Source organism: Solanum lycopersicum, chromosome 2, assembly GCF_036512215.1.
Source record: "Solanum lycopersicum chromosome 2, SLM_r2.1".
NCBI classification, from domain to species: Eukaryota; Viridiplantae; Streptophyta; class Magnoliopsida; order Solanales; family Solanaceae; genus Solanum; species Solanum lycopersicum.
This window is the reverse complement of record NC_090801.1, coordinates 61,983,196-62,010,184: the sequence shown is the minus strand read 5'-3', so window position 1 is coordinate 62,010,184 and position 26,989 is coordinate 61,983,196. Positions and strand designations below refer to the sequence as shown.

Sequence of the window (26,989 nt, the reverse complement as noted above, 5' to 3'; positions counted from 1 at the left end):
TGGATTAAGTATGAATGAATTGACAATGAACCTAATTCAAATTATCTTGAGCCCAACCCTTAAAATTTTAGACAGATTACCTATGTTTGGATTCAGTTTTGACACCCCTAATTTACCCTGTGAGCTATCTTCTTATATGTTTGGATTCAGTTTTGACACCCCTAATTTACCCTGTAAGCTATCAAACACTTTTTCTTAGATCTTTCTTCCTTCCTTTGTTACTAATCTTATTTGTTTTCTTCTCCATTGAACTCCTTGTTTTCAAGGCAACGACATCACCTTTTTGTATTTACATTTCCCTTTTCTTTCTTTTTTTTTTGCTCTTTCAAATTTAATACTAGCTTATCTATCATGGTAATCTTACTAGTTTAGAAATTAATTACTTAGCTACATGCTAATGTATAATATTATATATTTTATCAGATTTTGGTGTGTCCAAATACATTTATATACATGTATCTCGGGATATATGTGATCAAAATTAAATGTATTTTGTTTTAGATACACTGTATCCAAGTGGATTTACATATATTTGGGATAGATAGATAAAATCTCGCTTACCACTCTCGTATTTCAGTCACGTATTTGGTATTCCAGATAAATGTGAATAACTCCAGATACATGTATATAATGTATATCTAGTGTGATTTACATATATTTTGTCATCAAATCAGGTATAAAGTTATTAAATAGTGAAGTAAATTGTAATTACGTTGAATTTTAGAGAGAATAAATAAATTATGATAGAAATATTAACGTAATTAGATATTTTCACTATTAACGGAGTCGTGCCACAATGGGCCGAGATCTGAACTAGTAGATGGGCTCGTTTACCGACCCAATGCGTTTAGCCTAGCCCCTCAATCCGTGACTCCGAAATCGGGTCGAATATACACCGGCGCATTTTACCAGAGTAGAGCAACCCGTCATCACTTGTTTATTTTGTGATTAAGGAAGAGAAGATGAGTCTAATCATCTTTTTACAATTTCAGCATTGTCTAATTAAGCTATTGATCGTGCTCAGGTCATTCACAAGTCTTTCATTAAAAAAATAAATAGTAATGTTATTATTAGTACTAGCTTTGAAGTTAAAACTTTATTAAAACTCTGACCCAAGCTAACAGACAAAATCATGCCAAAAGTTTCTCTTTGACTCAACTCTAATTAGTCCTAATAACTGTTTCCAGATTGACATAAATAATATCGTACTCAAAGTTAATTAGGAAAGATAAATTATGTATTTTAAAATTGTTGAATGAAATTTAATTAGTATTCTTTCTTAATATAATATAAGCAACTATTTGCTTGATACAAAAATGTTAACAGGAAAGGAGATCTTCGTGATCTTTGCTAGAGAAAAAAAAAAACCGAAGGTTCCTTATATACACACTTATGTTAGTTAGATGTCGCCATTATTGGGTAACTATTGAAACTATCTTAAATTTGACATAAATTATTAGTTTCGTTCTTGAATTATGAATAACTTTAAAAATATATATTTTCTAATAAATGTGTATCCAAACTCAAACCTAAAACAAGTTTCACATTGGGGTAAATGTTGTTCAGCCAGTATTACTAAAATAGTTAGTACGATAACTTTGAAAAACTTGGTAAGAAGCAACAAAGAATTAAAGAGTATTTTCAAAATTAGAAATTTTAGTTAGTAAAGAAAAAGAATATGAAACAGATTAGAAATAATATACAAATTATTTTTTTCAAAGAAAAAATTGAGCCTACTGAATGCATATTGTGTTCTTAAGGAAATTAGTCACTCAATTAGTATTTAATGTTAATGAAATATATCCTCCCAGAATAAAACGATTTTACTAACCAGTGTATCAGTACCTAAATCACGTTGTCAGTGAACCAATCAACAACAATAAAATGTACTTAAAATACTAAATTTAGTAGTAGAGAAAGTCAAGAATTTGTTAAATACGTTGTTGAAAAATAAGATGAAGCCCTTTTATAGTTCTATTAGACAACAAAATATAGTATAAATAGATATTTATTGTACCTTATTTAAAAATGTCACAACTTTTCAATAAGTTAAAGGTCATAACCCTTAGTAAGAATCGAGAACTTGAATCTGAGACAAGTTTCAATAAAGCTCTCTAATAATCGAGAGGATTTGAATCCGAAACGTGTCTCAATAAAGCTCTGGCAAAAAGGACCTAAAACCAATAGGGCATTTAAAATGAAGATTTTTTTATCATTTTAGCACCCCTAAATGAGAGGAAAATAGTAGTACAAGTTTAAAAGGATAGGTATAAACTGTCCTAAAACGTATAGTACAAGGTAGTACACATTACACAAACTAAACCCAATTCTCCTCTTCTTTCATCTTATATTCTCATCATTCTGTCACACCTTATCATCATCGAATCGAACGAATCATATCAAAAGGCCCATACTTTGCCCAACGAATCAACAAAATACCCATTTTCTCCGTAAACCCATCTTCTCCAAGAACCCAAATCGGCAAGAACTCAAAATCGGAAAGCAAAAATGATGCACATGACCTTTTATTGGGGTAAAAAAGTAACCCTTTTGTTCGATTTCTGGAGAACTGATTCATGGGCTAGCTATGCAATTACTTTACTTGCTTGTTTTATCTTCGCCCTATTTTATCAGTATATGGAAGATCGTCGTCAACGATTCAGGATTATCTCTGCCAGTTTCAGGAGGAATTACCCTTCGCCGCCTAGCGCCGCTGTGAATGCTCCCCTTCTTTACACTTTCCCGACCGTCGGCGGTAAGTGGAACTCGGCGAGATTCGCTACGGCGATCGTTTTTGGGATCAATTCGGCAATTGGGTATATGCTTATGTTGGCTGTTATGTCATTCAACGGCGGCGTTTTTGTTGCTATTGTTCTGGGTTTGGCGATCGGATATTTGCTGTTCAGGATCGGCGATGAGGATGATGTCACCGTTGATAATCCTTGTGCCTGTGCTTGATAGTTAATGGGTTTGTTTGTTGTATACTGATTCAATGATAATGAAATATAATTTCCTTTTTTATGTAGCAGTATTGGATCTCTGTTGATCTTTCCTATTTCCTTTCTGTTCTGTTGTATTTCTTCATCTCAATATAATTTTACACCTTTTCTGCTTAGCTATTTGTGCCCATCAATTATAATCATTTCTTCTTGTTCACTAAAACAATCCCTTTTCAGATCTTGCCTTAAACCTCAGACTGCAGCTCTTTCAATATCTGTGTAGTCCGTCAAACTCAATAAAGAAACAGTCAAAATCTCTTTGTAAATTTTTCTAATGAGGTTTTCATCTTCTTCTGGAGGCCAAAGACCTCTCTTTACTTGCTGTTTGCTGCAGCATTGATTTCCCATTCTCAACTCATCATACTTCCAAGTACAACAAAAGAGCAATAGATTTTCTCTTAGTGAAAAGATTTGTTGTCACAAAATTATTTAGAGACTCTTCATTGCATACAGAGTTGTCATAGCAGCATTATTTTAGGGGTCTGGTTATAAATATCCTTTATTGTAGGTGCAAAATTCTTTATTTGTCCTAATGAATATTCTAATTACCATATTCCAAGATCATTACATGTAGCAAGTAGACATAAACTAAATTTCCTAATACAGCTAGCACCAGGAGTTTCAGTAACATCAGGCTTCAGCTATTCGTTATTACATGTAGCAAGTAGACATAAACTAAATGTCCTACTACAGCTACAAAAAAGTTATTGCTACTAATTATTTATTTTTCATCAGCCAAACAATGAAAGTTGATCAATAATTTTAATTGCAAAAAACTCAGCCGCTCCGATTTCACATGTGAATCGAATGGGAACTCCGATTATGTACATAGTCTCTCTAACATAACGCAGTTTTCTAAATAAAAGTATAGTTCACAGTTAAAAAAACAAACACTCTTCCATCATAAAAAAGATATACTGAATATACATTATTCTCAACAAAAGAAAAACAACCACAATTACACTTGTAATTATCAAATCCCGTGATCATTAGAGGTAGCAATAACACACAAATTATATTTTCTACTACAACTAGAACCAGGAGTTTCAGTAACATCAACATCTTCAGGCTTCATCCCGTTAGGCAGCTTCCAATTGAAATGGTAGATAAGTTGAGCTAATGGAAGCTCAACATTTGATAAACCAAATGAAATTCCAGGACACATTCTTCTTCCTCCACCAAATGGCAAATACTCGTAATTCTGTCCGATAAATTCCAAATTATTACTTGCAGAATTTATGAACCTCTCTGGTGTAAAACTCTCAGAATCCTCCCAAAATTCAGCATCTCTGTTAATTGCCCAAGCATTCACTATTACTTTAGTTTTAATAGGTATGTCATATCCATCAATCACACATTCCTCCCTGCATTCTCTTGGAAGTAACAAAGGAAGTGGTGGATGTAACCTCAGAGTTTCTTTGATTACTAATTTTAGGTAACTAACTTCTTTCAAATCATTCTCTGTTACTCTGTTTTTTCCTTTGAGGATTCTTCTCAATTCTGTTTGTGCCTTCTCCATAACATTAGGGCTTCTCATCATTTCAACCATAGCCCAATCGAGAACGGTTGCTGAAGTTTCAGTTCCTGCTAAAAACATGTCCTGCATATATACACATTTATAATTACAACTAATTTATGAGTTCACGTGAATATGCATTGAGAAATTCAAAGAAATTTGTCACCAGTATGACTGCTTTGATATTGTCTCTAGTGAAGGAAAAATCAAGAGTGCCACTTTCTTGGAGCATTAATAGCAAATTAACCAAATCAGTTTTCCTTGATGACTCTTCATCATCATACTCGTGCTTGTGCTCTTCTATTATCATGTCAAGCACCTTGTCAAACTTTTTATGAAGCTTCAATAATTTTTCTTTAGTCCCAGTAATGACTTGCAGAAACTTCAGCGAAGGAAACACCTCACTTATGTCCAAACCTATTAGTAAATAATTGAGGGGAAAATGCAATCACTACTAAAAAACACCGTACAGAAGGCAGGCTCGTTAATGGGCAGAGACTTGTTTTTTTGAAAAAAAAAAAAAAGAGAAAGAAAAGGTCTAAACCTGTTATCATTAATGATAATTCCTTTATCAAAGACATGAAATATGTTGATTCTTCTTTTCTCCTCTTACCAAAAGCTGCTCTACAAATTACTGCATTTGTGAGAGCGTATATCTTTTCTGTAAGATTAATAACTGATCCAGATTTTGATTCAACGTCTTGAAGGAGATCGAATGCTTCTTCCTCTCTAATAGAGGCAAATGATACAACATTCTTTGCACTCAATAGTTCCAAGGTGCATAATTTTCGCATTTGTCTCCAGTAATTTCCATAAGGTGCAAACGCGATGTCTGAATAGTTGTAAGTCAAAATCTGTACACTTAACAGCCCAGGACGATTCGTGAACGCGAGATCGTGAGTTTTTAATACCTCTTGTGCTACACGAGGACTCGAAATAACAATCGTAGGGATCTCACCGAGCTGCAAGTGCATTAAGGGGCCATGTTTTTTGGCCAAGTCTCTAAGAGTATGGTGAGGTAATTGGCTAGCAATTAAATGGTGAATGCTTCCGATGAAAGGCAATTTCCATGGACCTGGAGGCAAGTTTAGAGTTGATTTTCTTTTCTTGGACAATAAATTCACTGTGAAAATGAGAAGCAATATGCTGAAGAAAGTGGCAAGAAAAAGTTGTAGCTCCATTATTGAATCAGAAAATGGATTCAGTGCTAATCCTCTTTTGATTTTTCTACTCAGTGTTAGGTGAACAATTAAAATATTTTACAATAATAATATAACTTATTATATAAGATGAATATTACTATAATATTAGCGTAGAAAATTAATGTTTCGAGTCTATCTAGTTCTAACATTATAAAATGTTTCTCCAAAATTAAACAAATATTATCTAATTAAATGGAATATATCAGCCAATAGAAATGCTTAGCATAAGACAAGTGGCAAGACACTTGTTCTCAAGAGGATCATTCCACCGCCAACACATTTTTTACAATTACTCCTTCTCCGAGTAAGAAATTGTTTGTCCAATACTTTATATATTTTGCCTCTGTAAATACACTTGAGAATAAATTTATTTGAAATAAATACTTACTTACAGTTATGAGTATTTTACTTAAATAAAAGAATATTCATCCAAAGTTTAAACCATTTAAGGACCCTTTTATTTACTTTTATATTCTACTAAGTGCATCTCCAACTTTATAATTTATTTCATTATTTAAATTTCAAATTTTCTATTTTTTTATACGACCCAATTCTCTTACTCTTTAATTAAAAAAAAAATTCTCTTACTTTTAATATTATATTATTATTTCTATTTCATTTTTATTTTCTTAATCATAATATAAATCCTTTTTTTCTTTTGAAATAATCACTTTTATACAATTTACTAATTTTCATGAAATATAATTTTTTATTTTGATAAATTCTTTTTTTAGTGTAAAATTATACTATATTCTGATTTTTCTAAAAATTTTATCTTAAAAGCTAATATTACATAATATACAAATTAATGAACAATTCAAATAAAAGTGTAATCATTAATGAAATATGATTATACAAGGCATTACATAAATATCCAACTTTCAAGATTATTATGTTGCTCACATAAATGCTCTATTAACGCATTATAGAGTTCAAAATGAGCATTTTTATCTGTAATTTCTTCTATGTCTAGCTAAAAATTATTTAGATCGAAGATTTTCATCTACCACCATTATTATCGTTACAATTGGAACCTCTCGAAAATCTTGAATTGATGCATTAAGATCACATTCATTCTCAATTATCATGTTGAACAATACAATATATGTAGTCATTATATCATTGTAGCACTTCCTTTTTCCAAAAGCATGATTATCCTAAAATTATTGCAAAACGTGATTGTAAACTTCCAAATATACGTTCAACATCTTTTTGTCTCGATTATTGCTTTATCGTGTAATATTTCTTCCTTTGAGAACGTGAATTACGAATATATTGAAAAATTATAGACTATTTGAAATTGTGTATTCTTTATAGTGAAAATTAATAACAAAATCAAATTATATTAAATTGACAAAAAAAATAAGAGAATGAAATATTATTAATTTGGAATAAGAGTATTATATATTAAAAAGTATATATTTCAAAAATATTATATTACATTAACAAATATTAGATTTAATTGAAAAATAATATATTTATTACAAAATAATAATAAGATAGTGAAAAAGTGAAATAGAGAGTGTAAATAGTAATTTTTCAAATTTAGATAATTACTATTCAACTCTCTATATATAGACAATAAAAAGTAAAATTCAGGATGATTGAAAAATTCATCCTCTATTTTACTCTCCAAATATAGAAAATAGAGAGTAAAATAGATCCGAAAGGAAAAAAGTTTCATGATCCAATCTCAAATCACTACAATTTCACGGAATTCAGAGAAACTCACCTAAAAAATATACGTGCAGTTGCTAAAAGAATAGCTATCCAACGTTCATTATTTGATCGAAAATTAACAGAAAACATACCATATCAAATTGATATTAATTAAAAAACTATATGAATAGAAAGGATAAAATTGTGAACCTGATTTTGATAGGGTAAACAAAATGTAAAATATGATCTGACTCTTTTTTAAAAAAATGGAATAAGAGTAAAATAAAAGTGTTATTAAATAGTTTAAGTGAATAAATTTTTGTTTGAAATAACAACAAATTTTAAATTAAAAAAATTAATTAAATAGATCAAGTGACTTTAAAATAAAATATTAATAGTTGAGTAACTTTGTAAGAAAAACACTTATAATTATGTAGGTTTTGAATTAAAAAAAAATAAATTTAAGTGACTTTGTAAGAAAAACGCTTATAATTGTGTGGGTTTTGAGTTAAAAAAAAAAAACAAAATTGGGTGACTTTTTAAGGAAAAGAAATTCATAAATAAGTTAACTTTGAATTAAAACCAAAATTAACTAAATTTCTGGAAAAGTTTTTATAATTGAGTGACTATTTCAAATATTATCTCTTAAATTATCTTTACTTGAACAACACTATATTTGTGATCTGGTGAATATTGACACATTTTGTATTATTTTGTTCTCATGAAAAGCATATGTCGGGTGATATTTCACATGGATGTAGCGATGAGTAAATAGCAAGACGATAAAAATATATATTTCGTAGATGCTCTGATTGAGTGAATAAAATAAAACAATAAAGTAACAAATACGTAATCGAATTGAAATAATCAGATGAGCAAATTGACTATAATGAGTTTAAAAACCTCATTTACACTTTGCAATGATACAACATAACATACATTATTCTCGTTAAAAAAAAAAAAGCAATCATATCTACACGTTACATAGTTTCTTTGACAATACACAAGAAATCAAACGATTCAACAAAACCAAAGCGATCATCGGTAGTAGAGTACAACTCAATAGTCAATACCACAAACCTTAGTTCAATCTTCAGAATATTGATTAATTGTGTTTTGTTATATAAATAGTAATACCAAATGCACACATGTTTTTATACTCATTCCAAAGAGTAAACATTGGCCCATACAAAATTTATAATAAAAAGAGTACCAAATTCAAACAAGTTAATTATAAACTAAACAATATATCAATTTCACTACAGTTATATACAAATTCATAAATTATTTTTTACTCTAGTAAAAATAAAAGATGTCTCTCAAAACATTTTTCATTCATCAATCAAACAACAAAAATCATTTTCGAAAAATATTTTTTACTCACCAACTAAACAGGAGAAAATAAATCCAAAATCTACTTGTTTTCCATACCAAACACACCCTAAGTATACCAAATTTATATCCAAACAATATACCTTTAAAAATTGTTGAAAGTAAAAATTGAAAAATATTGAGTAAAAAAATAACATTTGTCTTGATAGACAATTAACAAGTCAGAGAAAAGACTACTAATTGTTTTAAGCTAACCAAGAAAAATAATTATTTTTTTTTTTGTTAAGGTACCTGATTTTATGTCTATTATTAATTATCAGTACTATTATTATAATTCATTTGTTAATATAAATTCCAATTTTTTTATTTACCGAATATTAAAATTTGAAACATAAAAAATAATTTCATAACTAATAGGAGTAATAGTTAGACTTATACATGTCAATTATAAAAATTTCTTATTAGAAATCCTCTTAAATCCTTCAAAAAATTCATTTGAGGATTATTCTTTTCTAACACAACCAACCAATAATAAGAATCTTTCTTTTTGAAAATAAAAGAAGGCTTAGAATCATATTCAATTAAAATAGACCACATTGCCCCTCATTATTCCATAGCTATCCACATATTTACCCTCTTTTTATCCAATTTCATATTCCATTGCCTTCGACGTCAATTCAAGTCACACAGCGACTGGCGGATTTTAAATTTAAATATTATGGACGCAAGATTGAAGTATTAGATATTCTCATTGATTTGATTTGTTAAATTTGAAATTTATTTAATTAATAAATTATTTATAGGGTGATCATTTATCTCCCAAAGATTGAGTGTGTACTTGGTTTTTTAATTTGATTTTATATTATTTTATTCAGAATTTTTTATTTTTAATTTTGTAAAAGTATAAATCAATTTGATCCAGATAAATTTGGTTTGGTTTGGTTTTCCTCTATTCTATTCAATTTTTTTTGGTTTGATTATTTGGTTATGTCACTAATTAGTAACATAACCAAAGTAATAATTTATTAATCCAAAAAATCAATCCATATAAAAATTTGATTTGGTTTGGTTTTCCTCTATTCTATCCAGCTTTTTTTGGTTTGATTATTTGGTTATGTCACTAATTAGTAATATAACCAAAGTAATAATTAATTTATTAATCCAAAAAATCAATCCATATAAAAATTTGATTTGATTTGGTTTGGTTTTCCTCTATTCTATTCAGCTTTTTTTGGTTTGATTATTTTGTTATGTCACTAATTAGTAACATAACCAAAGTAATAATTTATTAATCCAAAAAAATCAATCCATATAAAAATTTGATTTGATTTTATCCGATTATTCGCTTTAACCCGAATAGGATTCGCAATTTTTTTTTTCCTAAAACATATGTAGTTTCCAACAATTTTCCTCCTTTCCTCTTCGATTGCTAAACCAATAAAAAGAAAACACAAAACACATTCATCTATAGTATGATATAACAGTATAAAATTTCATCTACAATATCATCTTATTCAACTGACATGCTAGAAAAATTCAAATTTCTAATTATTCATCGCTATTAGTTACCTTGATAACTAAAAATAATTTGATCTAATACCAATTTGATATCATAAATATCTTGAATTTATCTCTATAATCGAATACTGTATATTTGATTCCATCCATAAATCTCAAAACACGTGGGAAGTGGGAACCCAATTCTTTAGGCCCCAAATTCCACAACTCAAAGAATTTTGTCTTCAAAGGCTGCAAATTAAGCAAATGGCAAGCAAGCAGCCCTTATAAATAGCCCCAAAAACCTCATTCATTGCACTGATCAACAGATCACAAACAAAGCATAGTTTTTGAGATCGTCCATGGCAGAAGTGATCCTCCATGTTTACGACTTAACCAAAAGTGACGGGCAAGACGCAGTAAATTTCGGCGTAGTCCAAATGAACAGGCTACTGAAAGACACCATCTCTTTCGGCGGCATGTTCCACACTGCCGTCCAAGTTTACGACAACGTTGAATGGGCTTACGGGTCCTGTGTGATAGGCAGCGGGGTTTTCAGTTGCCCTGCTACTAAAAACCCCAATTACACGTATCGCGAAAAGATTGTATTGGGCAGAACAGAGTGCTCTGCCCACAAAGTCAATCAGATCTTAAAAGATCTTCGCGACGCATGGCCTGGTAGCAAATACAATATGGTGTCAAGGAACTCAAAGCATTTCTGCGATGAGTTCCTTGAGAAATTAGGGGTCCCAAAACTACCGAATTGGGCAAACAGATTTGCTAACATTGGGGATTTAGCAAAGGACGCAGCAGGGATAGCAGTTCAAGCTAAAGAGAAAGCGTCTAAACTTGTGTTTCATCCGGTTGATTTTGCTCTCAACATGACCACTACTAGTAAAAACTCTAAAGCAATATATAACCCTAGTCACGAGTTTAGGTTCCGCTTCAATTTTGCTGTTAATAATTTTAAGGTCGCTGCACCGGTTATCCGCTCCGATCGATGAAAAGCCATGCCTCAATCAATTAAAACTACCATAAGAAGAATCTAAGATGTAGTTTGGTTTGTCTCAAAATAATGTAACTACTACTTTGTATTTAGCTAAATGTAATTGTGTCTACTATGTTTGTATAAATAGAAAAGTGCTTTGTATTTTAAAATCAAATACTTGCACCCTTTATATTGAGTGAATAAAATAAGTCAACAAAATACCTAATCGAATTGAATGAATAAGATGAGCAAATTGAATATAATGAGTAAAAATCAAAAATATAATAATATACAGAAGAGAACATACATTATTCTTAACAAAAGAAAAACAACCATTACACGGTTCGTTGCACAGGGCACAAGAAACCAAACAATTCAACAAAATCAAAGCCAACTATTATTTCTAATGTCCATTGGTAGCAAGTAGTAGAGTACTACTCAATCCAATGCATGGAAGTAAAGCACAAACAAACCAACAAACGTGCCATCGACAAGCAGAAACATCAAGCAACTATTCAATTGAAGATATAAGCAAACATTAGTACTATATAGTAGCTAGAGAACACTAGTCTAGCAATCAAAAGAAAGAGTCTTCTGAATCTTATAGGCAAGAGATTTCCTCAAATTCGCAAGCTGGGTGTTATCTTGCTCAATGGAGTCAACGTCCCAATTTAAATTGTTAACCCCGGCCAATAGTGCCACGATATCCTCTTTCACCTCTTCTTTCCTCTTTGAATCTCCTCCCTCGTCATACACCGTCAATTCTTTGCTCCCAGCTGCCAATGATGTTGTCAAGTCTTTTTTGTACACTAGATGAATTCCACACCTCCTCGCTTTGGTCCATGGCTCTTGTCTTAGGCTAATTGAAAGGCAACAACAAACCTTAGTCCAATCTTCAATTGTGAATTCGGGGAAGAGGAGACGAAAAAGATGGAAAGAGATATAAGCTATCCACAAGTGATCGTATTTGCCCTCCTCCCCCATCTTTGAAGCAGCAGACGCTGGAGCACTTTCAAATGAGTATTCCCGGTGGTTTGGACTTATCAGCTTGAAAGTAACACCTAGTTTTGATTTTGGAACAAGGCACTCGAAAACAAATGAGAATGCAACCCCTGCAATGTTGTCTTGCCAATCTGTAGGTAGCTGGACTGAGATTGATCGACCCATTTTTTGATAACCAAACCAATCAGGGATTTTTCCTCCACCAATCAGTATGCTAAATTGACTATAAAAGGTGGAGTGACCCTGTTGTACAATTAACAAATTCTATATCTTGATAATTTATTTTGGAAACATAATAATTTTATAAATTCATGAAATAGAGACATTACCTGGAGAAGCAATTGCAGCAACAAATCCGCAGCGCCAATGCCGGTTTTTTGGCTTTGTTGGTACAATTTTAAACAATTGAAAAACGAGACCTTTTTCAAGAATGCATGTTGCGGTGAAAGATTTCCAAGACTCTGCAAGCAAAGGCACTCATTTGCCTCTATCATTACAATACTCCAGGGAAGATCAGGCAAGGCTACAAGTTTTTTGCATTCGTCCACTTTCAGGACCTTGAATTGCTGTAACCCATATATTCTTGATGGAAATTCAGTAAAATTATTTCGGCTCAAATTTAACTCTTCCAATGAGGACAGCTGCCAAATATCACCAGCGATTTCATCTACCAAATCAGAGTCACTAAGATCTAGTTTCTTTAAGGCAAGCAAACCAGATAATGATGGTCCTGATACTTCTGTCTTCTTTTTTCTTCCAGTATTTGATCGTCTCGTGATGCGCCTGACATTTGGCAGTGAAGTTAACTTTAGATTCAAGCGAAAGCTAAAACTGTTTTTCCAGAATGCCTTATCCTTTTTCTTTTTCTTGCATCCACTGAAAGAAAGGATTTTCAAATTTTCCATCTCCGAGACTGTTGATGGTAGCTTGCTGATTGCAGTTCCATCTACAAGTAGCTCTTCTAATGTTTCCAATTGTCCAAGGGTTTCTGGCAATGCCTCAAGTTTTGAACAGCCAGAGAGATTTAGAGTCCTGAGACATCTCAAACCACAAATGCTATAAGTTACACATTCCAGATCCTTGCAATTCCTGAGGTTTATGGACACAATCCCACCGAGATTTATGATGGACTCGGGTAGCTCTTTGATAGCAGTCCCTTCCAAGTGAAGTTCTGAAAGCTTTGGCATTAATCCTATGATTTGAGGGAAACTTTCGAGTTTTGTGCAGTCCCACAGAAGAAGCTTTTCCAAAGACTCGAGATGGATATTATTCGAAATACTCTTTAGCTTTGAGCAGTGAGACAAATTCAAGTACCGAAGCCTTGTAAGATCTCCAAGTGACCTGTGAACTCCTACCAAGTTCGTACAGTTGCTCAGGTTCAACTTTTCAAGATATGGCATTTGGCTAAAGTCGGGAGTGCTAATTAACCCTTTGGAGTAGCTGAGGTTCAAATACTTCAGCTTGTCAAGATACTGTTTAAATCATGAAACATATAATATATAAGTGACTTGTTTTGCCTAATTGCAAGAGAAAAATGAACACTCAAGGTAAGGTAGATATCTGTTTGAAAATTATTTTACAGTAGTGGTCACTCTAACAAAGAAAAAATATGTAGGAACAATATTAATGAGGGCAATGGTACCTTATCTTCTGGCCAAAGTTGTGAAATTTGGCCATGAATTAGTTTAAGTCCAACTAGCTTTTCTCCCTCAAAGTCTTGTGGAAGTGAGGTTGAAGGGAAATAGTGCCAACTGAGCCATTGTAACTCATTTGGAAGATAACTCGGACCTTTACGGAAGTAAGCATTCTGGATTTTCAGAAGACGTAGATTTTCCATACCCTTTAATGCTTGTGATCCTAAGTTCATCTTCTGCTTTTCAGAGTACGCCAATATTATTCCCTCAATTGCTCCTGTACCCTACACATTTAATAAGAGAAGTTACTAGTAATTTTTATTTTTACCTTAACGACTCTCTAGTTGTTGTTCAATATATCAACCATGTAGTGTAAACTTACTGATTTCTTTGACATAACATCACATATGTCGTCAGGAACCCACAACCTGCTGAATTTCTCTCTAGGATGTCCATGGCGAACCATGTACCAAGCGGTTTCTTGAACTAAATCATGCATCTGGAGTCTGTCATCATCAGATATGGATAGAAGTGATCTTTGAATAAGTACTGGTATTCCAATTTCAGGTTTGAAACCGAAAGCAAGGAGTTTTCTGGTGACAGGTTCTCTTCGTTTCTCCTTGAAGAAACAAGCAATGTCAAGCAATATTTGCTTGTCTAGATCACTCAATGCATCAATGCTCAATTTAAGTTTCCCTATCACATCATCAAGGGGAATTTCTTTCAGCCTCACCAACGTGCTCTTCCATTCCGCTTTTGTTCTTTTATGTAGAAACGAACCCATTACTTTGAGAGCCAGTGGCAGGCCCCAAGCACATTGCACGACTTGCAGCGCCAGTTCAGAAAAATCACCTTCCGGTTCACCTCCCTTGAATGCAAACTTGTTGAAGAGCATAAAAGCCTCATTAATCCCTAAAGGACTAACTTCATACACATGATCCACCCCATGAGACGATAACAATTGCCTGTTTCTAGTGGTGATGATGATTCTGCTCCCAGCTCCAAACCATTCATGCTTTCCAGCCAAATAATCTATCTGCTCATCATTATCCACATCGTCAAGAACAATCATCACTCTTTTATAGCTCAACCTGTTCATCAGAAAACTGGTGCTGGTGTAAAGATTGTCTTTACTCTCTTTCAATGTATCAGAAATCATTTTTTCTGACAAAGGCTGAAGTCCGGATTTTGTTGAAACTTCTCTAACATTATCAAGAAAGCAACTACCTTCGAACTCTTCCTGAAGCTGATCAAAAACAGCTCGCGCAATAGTTGATTTGCCAATGCCTCCCATACCCCATATCCCAATTATGCGAACATCAGCTTCAGAATGCAAATTCATCATAGATATAATATTTTGGACATGGGGCTCTATGCCCACTAAATGATCTGCAACTTTAGTTCGTACACTCCCCAATCTTTTTAAAATTGTCAAAGCAATCTGTCTAATGCACCTTGATTCATGCCTGATAAAAGAAATAGTATCAGATTTGCAGTCCAAAATGTTAACCGGTGCATGCTGCATTTCGATTTCCTTTGAATTCAAATAACGTTTTCTTTTATAATCAACTCGGTAAATTTCATTTAGACACTCGGGTTGTTTTTGAATTTGACCTATCGAACACGAAGATATACCTATTGGATGCACACTACTGGCATTGCAGAGTACAATGTCTTTTTCTTCTCTGCCATCACCACCACCACATTTGGCTTTTTGATTATAGAAATTCAGAAAGATTTAACATTTTCCGATTGGAAGGATGTGCATATGCACAACAATTTAAGTCTTCGTATGTAGCGGTGAATGGAAGAGGACCAGGAGTATTGAAAGTCATTTACACAGAACAAACAAAATTGAATCCAATTTTGGCGTTCTAATCCCAAAAAAAGACCTACAATATTTCTCAGGAACTAAAAGAGTAGTTTTATTCATCCTATATCGTCCGACGCCACCAAAGACAAACATCTACACCCCCAATTCTACTACCACCTCCACAAGTCATATTGAAGTGGAAATGTGATGATTCCAGAGGCGAAAGGCCTGGTTTAGTTTCCATGGTGGTCGAGTTTTGGAGCTTCATCAATTCCTCCATTGTAACAGAAAGATCTTGATTGTGTATTTTGCTGTTGCGGGAGGTTATACGGTGGAGGTGAATTGAAGAAAGGGGCTGTTTGTTTTTTTCTTTTTGTGAATTTTCTCCATAGCACAAATCGAGGGATTGTTAATGTTAGATAGATTTCAAATTTCTAATTAATTTTTAAAATTAAATTAAATTAATTAAAATATCAAACAAAATTTCTATAATTTAAATTATAAAAAAATAAAAAGTTTAACATATACTAAGACACAAGTGATATACTTTTTATACCGGAAAATTGATTTTACTTGTGTATTTATAAAATGAAATCTATAACTTTTTTTTTTTAAAAAAAAATAATTATTTTTAGACATGAGAACTCAAATGGTTGTATCCGCAAATTAGAAAGATAGGATTACAAACAAGTTAAATGGAAGAATACTATTTTAACCTTTGTATATAAATACATGCAATGTCTTAAAAATTACTATTAATGATAATGATAAATTAAAAATTAAGTGTAAAGTTATTTATTAATTTTATAAAGTGAACAATTATTATAGGATATAGGGAGTATGTAAGACAAGGGAGAGCGTAAATGAGATTAACAGTATCTATCATATAAAGATAGAGACAAAAATTTTATACATCTTATCCTTCTCAGATCTCACAGACAAAACTATATTGGATATGTTTCTATCTTTATCTTATGGAACTATATTGGTACGATTCTAAAAATTTTCTCCTTAAAATATCCATTAATTGAATTGGGAGCAATTTTGAATACTAGTTATTCTATGAATATATTTTTTTCTTACTTATATATTAGAGTATAAAGATAGAAAGTGAGTTTATTTTTGATGACTTACCCATCTTCCATGTGTTGGACGTCAAACCCAGAGATGTTGGCAGCATCCTTTAAAGCATCCCTCCATCTTTGAATCTTATAGCTCTCATCTGATCCCTTCAAATTCTCTTCATGTTTAGCAAAAGCGTCTCCATAACTCCCCTTCTGTTTTCTCACAACAGAAGGATCCACACTATAAAACACTGGAATCAGCGTTTGTCCCCTCTGCTTGTTGCATTCAACGATCTTCGTCAGCTCTTCCAAACACCACGATGAATCTGCATAATTTTTCGAAAAGATAACAACTGCAAACCTCGATTTTTCTATAGCTTTAACGAGTTCAGGGGAAATTGATTTTCCTCTACTCAACTCTTTATCATCACGAAATGCGTGTATTCCTTTGTCGTGTAAAGTAGTATAGAGGTGATCAACAAAGCTCTTTCGAGTATCCTCACCTCTAAAACTCAAGAAAACGTCATACGACCAATGTGGATGAGAAGAAGAAGAAGACGCATTGTGTTCTATGTCCATTGTAATTTGTAAATGGAGGAAGAATTTTTAGAATGCTTGATGATAATTTGCTTATAGGCTGATCATATTATCTATCTCTATATATAGACGAAATTTAACAAGTGTAACTTCCCTCTGAAGATTCATGCATGTTATATTTTAGAGTTCAAGTTATGTATAGTGACATTTCTTTATGGCATCGGTGCAATTTAACTTGTTATAGAATATTACTTTCCATAATACTTACAAGTTACAAGTCAGTCCGGGGCTATGCGCTCTTTTTTTCGTGTGGGACGATCCAAGGGAATGTGTCGATGCGGCAAGCAAGATAATCGGAGGCGCAACTAGGTGAGGTTCATGGGTTCGGAAAAATTTACTAGCTTTTCTGTAGATGAATTATTAGTATTAGAAAAATTAAATAAATATATATGTATTAACTTGTAAACCACCTAACAAAATTGATTGAAAACTCAAACTTAAAAAAAAGATGGTGAAAATGTTTTTCGCGTGTTGTAGGTTCGAACCTCATTATCAATAAAAATTTCTCTTTCATTTTTAAAGGAAGCATGCTTTGCAATATTTTTCTTTTTTGTTCCGATAATTTAAAACGCCCAAACTCCACTTTGCGTAGCTTCTGACATAGATATGAGTCTCACGTAAGTATAAGCATACTTGCAAAGCAATAATTTTATCTTCTGTTTCAAAATTTAGAACCTCAAACTCCTAATTCTGATTTCGCCCCTAAAGATAACTACATTTTGATTTTCTCTCTAGGAGAGTTTAAGTCACGTATAGTGACATTTCTTTAAGCTATCAACTTAATTTAACTTGTTACAGCATATTACTAACCATAACAGATATATTAAATCAATTAAGTCTTTTTGAAACCAACCTAAATTCATAAGTTAAACATATTATTGTTGGTATTCAAAGTAAATAACACAGATGTTGAGTGAAATATCAATAGTTTAATGACTTTTGAATCATAAAATAAAATTGAGTGGCTTCTTTAGTGAACAAATTAAAATTAAATAATTTTTTAAATGACCTATTCAAAATTAAGGTGAGACATATTAACTCTGAAAATCTAAAAATCATAATGCGATAGTTAATAATAGTAACGCTATCAATTACTTGTGCAGACAAACTTGATACATTTTCTGCATAGATACTGCAGTCTTCTTTTTGTTTTATTCCTCTTATACTGTGTTCCATACATTTGGGAAACTTTTTCTCTTTCTCTCTTTTTGTGAATGATAATGTAATGTCTGATTTCTATTTTCTCTGTTTATTTTTATTCATTCAATATATTAAAATAAGTTATTTAATTTAAAAGATTAAGAGATACTTTATTATTCTGTATCTATTTTTTTTTTGTCATCAAATATTATTCATTTTATTTATATTTAAATGATTTATAATTAATAAGATAATATAAATCATCATATATTTATTTATTTTTCAAGATTGCATCAAATAAAAAACGAACATTTAAAAAGAAAAGAGGAATTGTTTTTCCTTCCAAAAGGTGATGTTGAGTTCTTTACTTGACCAATTTCCAAAGAATAAAATATAACAATTAATAGGAGACAATGCAAAGTATAAATTAAAAGATAAAATTACTATGGAAGAATTGATTTGTCACAACAATAAATAAAGGATTTTTTTGACAATTATTTAACGATAATAATATAATTATTGTAATATTATATATACATAAATTAATATTTATAATCAAAACTCTATATAGGTCTCATTAAAAATTAACGATTCTAAATATAATGACACTAATTTAACAGAAAATTTATTGTTACTAAATCTTTCAAATTAACTTTATCCTTTGTAACTTTTTTTTCTTTTCTTGTGGTGGGGTGGAATTAAAACTTGGAATGTACTCTATTAATATGATTCTAGCGTAAATATGGTAAAACTGAGCATCCAAGAAGCTCTGATTTAATACTCCCTCCGACTTATTTTATGTTTAATTTCGAGATTCAAACAAGTCTATCTTTGATTATAAATTTTTTATTGATTATTTTAATATTTTGATTTATCAATTATTGTGACTTGTAGTACTCTTTACGTAATTTATAAATATATTAATTTTATTTAAAAAAATTGAAGATTTCATACGTAAATATCCAATTAAATTTAAATTATTTAACTCTTAGAAGATGAAAAACGCCACATAAAATGAAACACATGTAGTAATTAATAGGAAAAGAGGGATTAGAAATAAATCCTTCAAGATTTCATTAGAGGATCATTCTTTTCTAACACAGCCAACAAATTATAAGAATCTTGCTTTTTAAAAATAAAATAAAGCTAAGTATTATATCCATTGAAAATTAAACACATGGCGCCTCTTTACTTTATAGTTATCCACATATTTACCCTCTGTTTATCTTCCTTCTCAAGCATCTTTCTCAATTTCATATTCCATTAACGTCGGGATCAATGCAAGTCACACATGGACGGATTTCATGTCGAAATTTGAAATTTTAATATTAGATATCTATTTTTAATTATCAAATTATTAAATTTAAATTTTGAGAAATTCGAATCAAATATTGATGCTCACCCCTACCGTATATCTCAATGTGTTTGCAAATTAAGTGGATGATTATGAAATACCTTATATAATGATTAGGGGTTTAAAAAATGAGTCCAATTATAAGGAACTTGGTTTTTTTTTTTTTTTTGGAATTTTAAGAGTTAAGCTAATGATAATTTGAATTGGCTTTAATTTCAACACATTCAAGTTTTAATTTATTTTAAGAGGATTTTCGATTCAACCAAATTTTATCTCTAATTTTAATCTATTTTAAGATTCTTTATTTGCGTTGATGTAATATATATTCTTATAATGAAGGTATGAATTGTTATCTATTTTTATACTATCTTTTAGGATTAATTTATCCATTTGTAACTTTTTTTTAGATATTTCTTCAATTGAGATACAAATTGTGGTTATAAAATTAAATAATAATATATTAATCATAATTAAATTGTTGGGATTAAGTGGGTCAATAGTCAACCAGTTTTTGAACCCTATTGAGTTCAACTCATTTGAGTTCAAAGTAAATTTGGATAGGTCAAGACTCAATCCAATTTGTATTTCAACTTACTATTTTAATATGAGAAAACTAAGCAAATAGCCCATAAAAGCAAAATAATTACAAGCATACAATTCTGCATTCACACTCCACTAAATAATTACACTATGTATCTCCTAACTAATTTCGTATATTTATTGGTATCATTAAGGTTGATAGCGTTGCTTAATTGATATTATATATATATATATATATATATATATATATATATATATATATATACACACACACACACTCTTATAGTATCATTGACTAATGAGTAATTTCTTAAAAAGAAATCTTGATGATATCACAATAAAATACATATACACTTATAGTATCATTGACTAATGAATTATTTTTGAAACAAGAAACCTTAATTATACCATAACTATATATATACTATTTTAGTATCAGTTAAACAAAATTATCAGCCTTAATTATAACAATACAGTATATGACACCGATTTTCAGTTAAGCGAAAATAATCAAACCTTAATAAAGCGGTATATGATGTAATTATTTATGAGAGAATGAGTATTTCTTGAATTACTTTGGTTTGAGTATAAACATATAATTATTGGGAAAATTGTATATAATAAGAAATTATTAATTTAAATTAAATGCTATAAACATAGTTTGATTTAATTGTACCCCACTAATAAACTATTGCTATTTTGCGCTGAATCTCTCTTACCACTCTCATTCTCGCTTACAGTCTCCCTCAACTCTCTCACCTTTATATAGACACAAATGTATAAAATACATTTGTATTTGTATAAAGCGGGAGAAAATTATATATATATATATATATATATATATATATTCGTTTTCCTCTCTTCCCTCTCCTAGATCTCACTCACTACTTTCCCAATTACCGATCGCAAGTCTCTTCCTTGTCTCTCTCGCTTAAACAAACATTAATGTAAATATTTCCCTTTGTATAAAATGAGAGAAAATTATCTATACACATGCAAATACATATATCTTCAACCTATACACTTATGATTATACAATACGGATATTCTCCTACCCAATTCACTTTCTTTTTCTCTTTCTCGTTTTATACAAACACAAATTATACAATTGATCTTTTATATGTATATCAAACAAAAAAGAATATACAAATGTTTTACTTCGGAATACGCATACTTATGTATGTTATAAAGCGCAATTATGCAAACTATAGCTATAACATACAATATGTGAAAATTTCTGTAATTTATTTGGGTAATATGACCTATTTATGTTGTTTTTCCTTTTAATATCTCCAATTTCAATCACAAAATTTTTATGAAAATATAACGCCAGTTACAATATAATATTTCGGTACTTATTTTAAGAAAATATCTCATGCTAATTCACCAATTTATTTATTTTTGAAGCATATATAGTTTCCAATTTTCCTCCTTTCCTCTTTGATGCTAAACCAGTAAAAGGAAAACATAGAGTACCATTCATATAGTATGATTATGATATAGCACTAAAATTTCATCTACATATCATCTTATTTAACTAATATACCACAAAATTCAAAGGTCTTCATAACTATTACCTTGACAGCTATAAAATAATTTGACCTAATATCGATTTAACATCATAAATATCTTAGATTTTATCTCTATAATTGATTTCATCAATAAATCTCACATGGGAAGTAGGAACCCAATTCTTGAGGCTCCAAATTCCTCAACTCAAAGAATTTTGTCTTCAAAGGCAAAAATGTTACACCCTCACTAGGGGTCTAAGATTGTCTAATCGTCCCATCAAAAATGGATAATTTTTAACTTCGAATGTTCTCTATTACATATATCAAGAACAACATGTTCAACGAAGGAAAAATCAATGGAAAACAAGTTAGAGCAGACATGTCAATGAGGAAAAAAAACAAACACGCAAAAAAAGGTTAAGTTTAATTTTAATTTGGCATACCTATTAAAAAAATGATAATTGATATAATGAGTTTATCATGTTAGACACATAAACAATGACAACAAGAGTAACATGAAAGGAGATCCCATGATCTTTTCTAGATAGAACAAAAGCCATAAATTTTAAGATTTCAATTTAAAAAATCAAGAAATAATTTACTTTTTATGTTTTATTTTATTCTTATTATTAAATATTATTAATCATTTAACATATTTTGTAAAACACTAAATTTAATAAACCAAATGATAATATAGAGATATTATTCCTATTGTTTGTTGTTTATTAAGAAATATGTCAAATTAATAGCGAGCAACTATTTATTTGACAAAAAAACAATGCATATGATGTTTGGGCCTAATTGTTGGAACCCTGTAAAAATTGTACACAAAGTTAGTGTTGTGTTGGAGTTGAGATTTTAGTATTATTGTGTAGTTTATGTATACATTTTATATAGGGCAACTTTACATATAGCAAATTTAAATTTTATATTTATGTGTTATAGCAAAGTTTATATAATCGCGTTTCATAAAAAAATTTATACATGTACAATTCGCTATATATATACAATTAAAGTGAATTGTATAAAACGAGAAATAGATAAATTATATACAATTTGAATTGTATAAAACGAGAAATAGATAAATTATATAGTGTATGAATTGTATAAAATGAGAAAGCGAGAAAGACAGAATTGAATTTTATAAAACGAGAAAGAGAAAAATTATATACAATTTGAATTTGTATAAAACGAGAAAGAGAGAAAGGCAAAAGAGACTTGTGCAGGAAATATACAATTGAATCGAATTATATAAAACGAGAAAGAGAGAAATTATATACAATTTGAATTTGTATAAAACGAGAAAGGCAAAAGAGACTTGTGTAGGGAATATACAATTGAATCGGATTGTAATAAACGAGAGAGAGAAATTATATACATTTTGAATTTGTATAAAACGAGAAAGATAAAAGAGACTTGGGCAGGAAAATATTTGTATTGTGTAATTATAAGTGTATAGGATGAAGATATATGTATTTGCATGCATTTATACAATTTTCTCTCGCTTTATACAATTAGAAACACAATTTTATACAATTCTATTGTATAAAGCGAGAGAGGCGAGCGACAAGAAAAAGCAAACGAGAGAGGGAGAGTGGCGAGCGAGAATATGAGGAAGAGAGGGACTGACAAACAATTTGCTATGGAACACAAATAAATCAAAAAATAGCTACTATATTTATTTTATATTATTAATTTGTCATTTTATATAATTATCTCATTTACATATATTCCATATGCGAAAATTTTATAAATGAGAGTTACCTCATCCGTTTTAATTTGTGCAATATAGTTGTAAACTCAGCAAGGGTTTATTATATTAGTAAGAAATGAGAATTTTGTATTTAAAAATATTTATGGATTATAAAATGGGAATATATTTGTGTATTAAAAATTTTTTATAAAGAGTAAAATGAACATTTTGAAGTCAAAATATATATATATTTTTTTAATTAATTAACGAAAAAATGATATCACAATTGATCTCTGGGACGAAAAATATATGTTTTTTCTTTTTCATATTCAGACTTCAAAGCGTAAAATTGACAAATAACAAACTTTCAAATTGCTAATTGAAACTTAGCCATCATTTCAAGATCATTCAAACTTAGCCGCTATTTAATACGGAAATAAAATTTAGATAAAAAAACTTTTCCTATTTAAATATTACTAAAACATTTCAAGCATAATATGATGAGCTAGACTAAGTCAATGTCTTGTATATGGAGCTTTCTATTGAATATCACACTTGAAAGGGAGAGATAAATCATACACAAATTATAAGTTATTTCACATTTGCAAGTTAAAGACTATTTTTTCAGTTACTCATTCTTTCTTAGCTCATTATAATTATATGTACACATTTTTTTTAAGAAAGTACCAAAGCATGACAACTACCATTTTCTCTTTAAAAATTCTGCTAAACCAACATGATAATGCAACCAAATAAATAACATGCAAAATTTGTATACTGAAATCTTTTTTGAAAAAAAAAAAATGTTAACCACCACTTGAATTAACAATCCCATGCAAGTTGATCTATAGAATCTATGTTAGTGAAAATTCCACGTGGTACCAATTCAGAATTCATAAACTCAAAATCAAAGTCTGAGCCTTCATCAAATGTCACATTCTCCGCGATTCGTCGTCCATCATGGTTGAACTCATGAAGATCATTAACCTTGTAGAGTACTTCCTCTTGACAACTCTTATCCTCAACCTGAACTTGTGCCTCTTGCTTCATTTCTTCATGTCCATTACCAAATTCATGTTGTGGAGTTTCAAATCCAGTAAAAGACCACATACACTTTTCATTAATAACAGTACTCTGCTTTTTGTAATCAATTGTGCTGGCGTAGTTTGAGTTTCCAATAATATTCGTAGTGGTGGGAACACAAACAGATCCATATAGCCGACTCAAACTTGTTTGGTACTGAGGCATACTCATATTATTAGCGTAATTAGGAAAAGTTGACAATGCTGCAAGACTTGCTTTGATCATGTCCATTGAAACCAACTCTTTAGTTGATGATGACGATAAACTAGTTTCAATAGTGAAAATTGATGATTTGGTATAATTGTTTTTGTTGGCTTTTTTCTTAGTAGAAAGAAGATTGTGGGTGTTTGGATCAAAGCCTTGAGAAATAAGTTTCTTTTTTATGCAAGAATTCCAAAAATTCTTTACTTCATTATCAGTTCTACCAGGTAAATGTTTCGCTATTTGTGCCCATCTGTTCCCCAAAATTCTGTGTACGTCAATTATAATCCTCTCTTCTTGTTCACTAAAACAGCCCCTTTTTAGATCTGGCCTTAAGTAGTTTATCCACCTAAGCCTGCAGCTTTTTCCACACCTTTGTAGTCCTGCAAACAAACAGTCAAATCTCTCTATAACAACGTAACTATAATGAAACAAGAAAACATGATTGTTATAGTTAAATGTTGCTATCGAGATTTTAATTCGATAAAGGGAATAAAGAGTTAAGAAAGTAGTAGTACCAGCTAGTTTTGGAACAGAACTCCAGCAGGAATGGCCATGGGTCTTGATGTGTTTAATGAGTTTTTCATCTTCTTCTGGAGACCAAAGACCTCTTTTTACTTTCTGTTTACTGCAGCAGTGATGACCCATTCTCAATCTTCTCTGTTTTCTTTTTAACTTACTTTGTCTATCTCATATCACCCTGCACCTATCTATATACTGCTGGCCCTGCTTATCTTTCGAATAGCCGAGTCAAAATTTTTATTAAAAAATTTAAAAGTATATATAAAAAAATATTGTTTAATTTTGTATATATAGCGTAATTTTTCATCAGTAACCATGTCTGGTCCCCCAATATTACGAGACTAGCTAGATTGTCCAATTTAATCATTGTATAAATTAAATACTACTATATCTCTTGTTTTGTCTACATTAATAAGCACAGAGAGAACTATCTACTCGTGTGTTTTATTTTCCTTTCTAATAATATAAGACAAATGCTATACGTGTTTGACAAATTAAGGTGAAGTAGTCATCTTTTTTTATTTATAAAAAAGTCATCAACATGAACCTCATATCGGGACGCATCATAAATATTCACGTGAACTCAAAAATTATATATTTAACAAATATTTATTGAGGATTTTAACTTAGGCTGTACTCATGAGAGGACCACCCCAAGTCTTGTTGAGTGTTCTCCTCTAGGCAAAGTCTTCAAATATGTTTTTCTTGTGCAACACTAATTACTTGGTAATTGGTGGACTTATTTAATTACAACTGTACAGAATAATATAACTTTGTACGAATTCTTCACGTCCACACCATTTACTAGCTCTTTCTTATTTTTTATATATCTTGGCTAAATATATTATTCACTTATTTTATGTAGTGTTATTTTCTTTTTTATCGCTATAATATTTTTGTACTATACCTTTTCTTTGACTCATGTATGTTCATTCATGTCCTTGTCGTTAGCAAATCTTCACATATACACAATTCTTTTTCTTTTTATTTTAGCTTAACCTGTACTTTTCCTTTTAAGATTTTTTAAGTTTAATTTGTGGACCAATATAACAGACGTTGTTAGTACAAAATGATGAGCAGAAGAAAACCCTAATACAAGAAATGTCGACTTAACCAACTGAAGATAAAAGAAAATGTAATAAAATTATACCAAACGTCATCATATACTTTCTCGATTCTTAATTACTTGTTTATTTTTAAATTGAAATCTCTATTTAAAAATAGTGACGGACTAATATTTAACATATGTACGCTACATCACTTCTTTTTTTTAGTAAAGAATGTGCACGGAATAAAAAATTACTATATTCCTACAATATAAATTAATTTATATTTTAGCAAATAGAACTCGGACAAAAAACTTTTAGCTAATTTCCCTAAAAAAGTAAAATGGAACTCCACTTTTTTATGATTATAGATGTGATTTACTTTCTAATTGTAGATATTATAAGTGTACCCATAAAGCCTGCCGACAGGCATAGTCGATGATGTTAAATATGGAGTGATATGATGGTAATTCTTTGAAAAAATGTGTTTAAAATTTGAGAAATCATTATTCTATAATTTTATTAAATTAAAATGTGTAAAAAACTCATTAGAATAATGTAAATGTTATGGTGTTAATCTTACTTTAGATCATTAT

At 30.4% G+C, this 26,989-nt stretch overlaps 5 protein-coding genes across 5 annotated transcripts; 2 read left to right on the top strand and 3 right to left on the bottom strand.

Moving 5' to 3' along the window:
- Window positions 1–2,357: 2,357 nt before the first annotated feature.
- LOC101247486 (copper transporter 5) lies at window positions 2,358–3,115 on the top strand. Its single transcript, XM_004232561.4, has one exon. It carries the CDS (start codon window positions 2,509–2,511, stop codon window positions 2,956–2,958), a length of 450 nt encoding a protein of 149 aa, XP_004232609.1. The 5' UTR covers window positions 2,358–2,508; the 3' UTR covers window positions 2,959–3,115.
- Window positions 3,116–3,877: 762 nt separating this feature from the next.
- Window positions 3,878–5,855, bottom strand: LOC101247777 (premnaspirodiene oxygenase). Its single transcript, XM_004232562.5, has 3 exons — window positions 5,060–5,855; window positions 4,682–4,932; window positions 3,878–4,599 (listed from the first exon to the last, which is right to left on the bottom strand). Exons 1-3 carry the CDS (start codon window positions 5,694–5,696, stop codon window positions 3,973–3,975), a joined length of 1,515 nt encoding a protein of 504 aa, XP_004232610.1. The 5' UTR covers window positions 5,697–5,855; the 3' UTR covers window positions 3,878–3,972.
- A 4,712-nt stretch (window positions 5,856–10,567) lies between these two features.
- Window positions 10,568–11,209, top strand: LOC101248067 (deSI-like protein At4g17486). The gene has a single exon (XM_004232563.5). The coding sequence runs from the start codon at window positions 10,568–10,570 to the stop codon at window positions 11,207–11,209; it is 642 nt and encodes a 213-aa protein (XP_004232611.1).
- Window positions 11,210–11,453: 244 nt separating this feature from the next.
- Window positions 11,454–17,420, bottom strand: LOC101248357 (TMV resistance protein N-like). The gene is made up of 5 exons (XM_004233715.5): window positions 16,777–17,420; window positions 14,212–15,295; window positions 13,838–14,113; window positions 12,525–13,667; window positions 11,454–12,438 (listed from the first exon to the last, which is right to left on the bottom strand). The coding sequence occupies exons 1-5, from the start codon at window positions 17,283–17,285 to the stop codon at window positions 11,764–11,766; spliced, it is 3,687 nt and encodes a 1,228-aa protein (XP_004233763.1). The 5' UTR covers window positions 17,286–17,420; the 3' UTR covers window positions 11,454–11,763.
- Window positions 17,421–24,064: 6,644 nt separating this feature from the next.
- Window positions 24,065–25,885, bottom strand: LOC101248351 (transcription factor MYB86-like). The gene is made up of 2 exons (XM_004232564.5): window positions 25,344–25,885; window positions 24,065–25,208 (listed from the first exon to the last, which is right to left on the bottom strand). The coding sequence occupies exons 1-2, from the start codon at window positions 25,471–25,473 to the stop codon at window positions 24,364–24,366; spliced, it is 975 nt and encodes a 324-aa protein (XP_004232612.1). The 5' UTR covers window positions 25,474–25,885; the 3' UTR covers window positions 24,065–24,363.
- Window positions 25,886–26,989: the final 1,104 nt, after the last annotated feature.

Coding starts and splice junctions, on each gene's coding strand:
- LOC101247777 (XM_004232562.5), bottom strand. CDS start 5,696: ATGGAGCTACAACTTTTTCTTGCCACTTTCTTCAGCATATTGCTTCTC. Junction 4,933..5,059: donor ATTATCATTAATGATAACAG/GTTTAGACCTTT, acceptor ATTTACTAATAG/GTTTGGACATAAGTGAGGTG. Junction 4,600..4,681: donor ATATCAAAGCAGTCATACTG/GTGACAAATTTC, acceptor GTATATATGCAG/GACATGTTTTTAGCAGGAAC.
- LOC101248351 (XM_004232564.5), bottom strand. CDS start 25,473: ATGGGTCATCACTGCTGCAGTAAACAGAAAGTAAAAAGAGGTCTTTGG. Junction 25,209..25,343: donor TTCTGTTCCAAAACTAGCTG/GTACTACTACTT, acceptor GTTTGTTTGCAG/GACTACAAAGGTGTGGAAAA.
- LOC101247486 (XM_004232561.4), top strand. CDS start 2,509: ATGATGCACATGACCTTTTATTGGGGTAAAAAAGTAACCCTTTTGTTC.
- LOC101248067 (XM_004232563.5), top strand. CDS start 10,568: ATGGCAGAAGTGATCCTCCATGTTTACGACTTAACCAAAAGTGACGGG.
- LOC101248357 (XM_004233715.5), bottom strand. CDS start 17,285: ATGGACATAGAACACAATGCGTCTTCTTCTTCTTCTCATCCACATTGG. Junction 14,114..14,211: donor ATGTTATGTCAAAGAAATCA/GTAAGTTTACAC, acceptor TTAAATGTGTAG/GGTACAGGAGCAATTGAGGG. Junction 12,439..12,524: donor TGCTGCAATTGCTTCTCCAG/GTAATGTCTCTA, acceptor ATTGTACAACAG/GGTCACTCCACCTTTTATAG.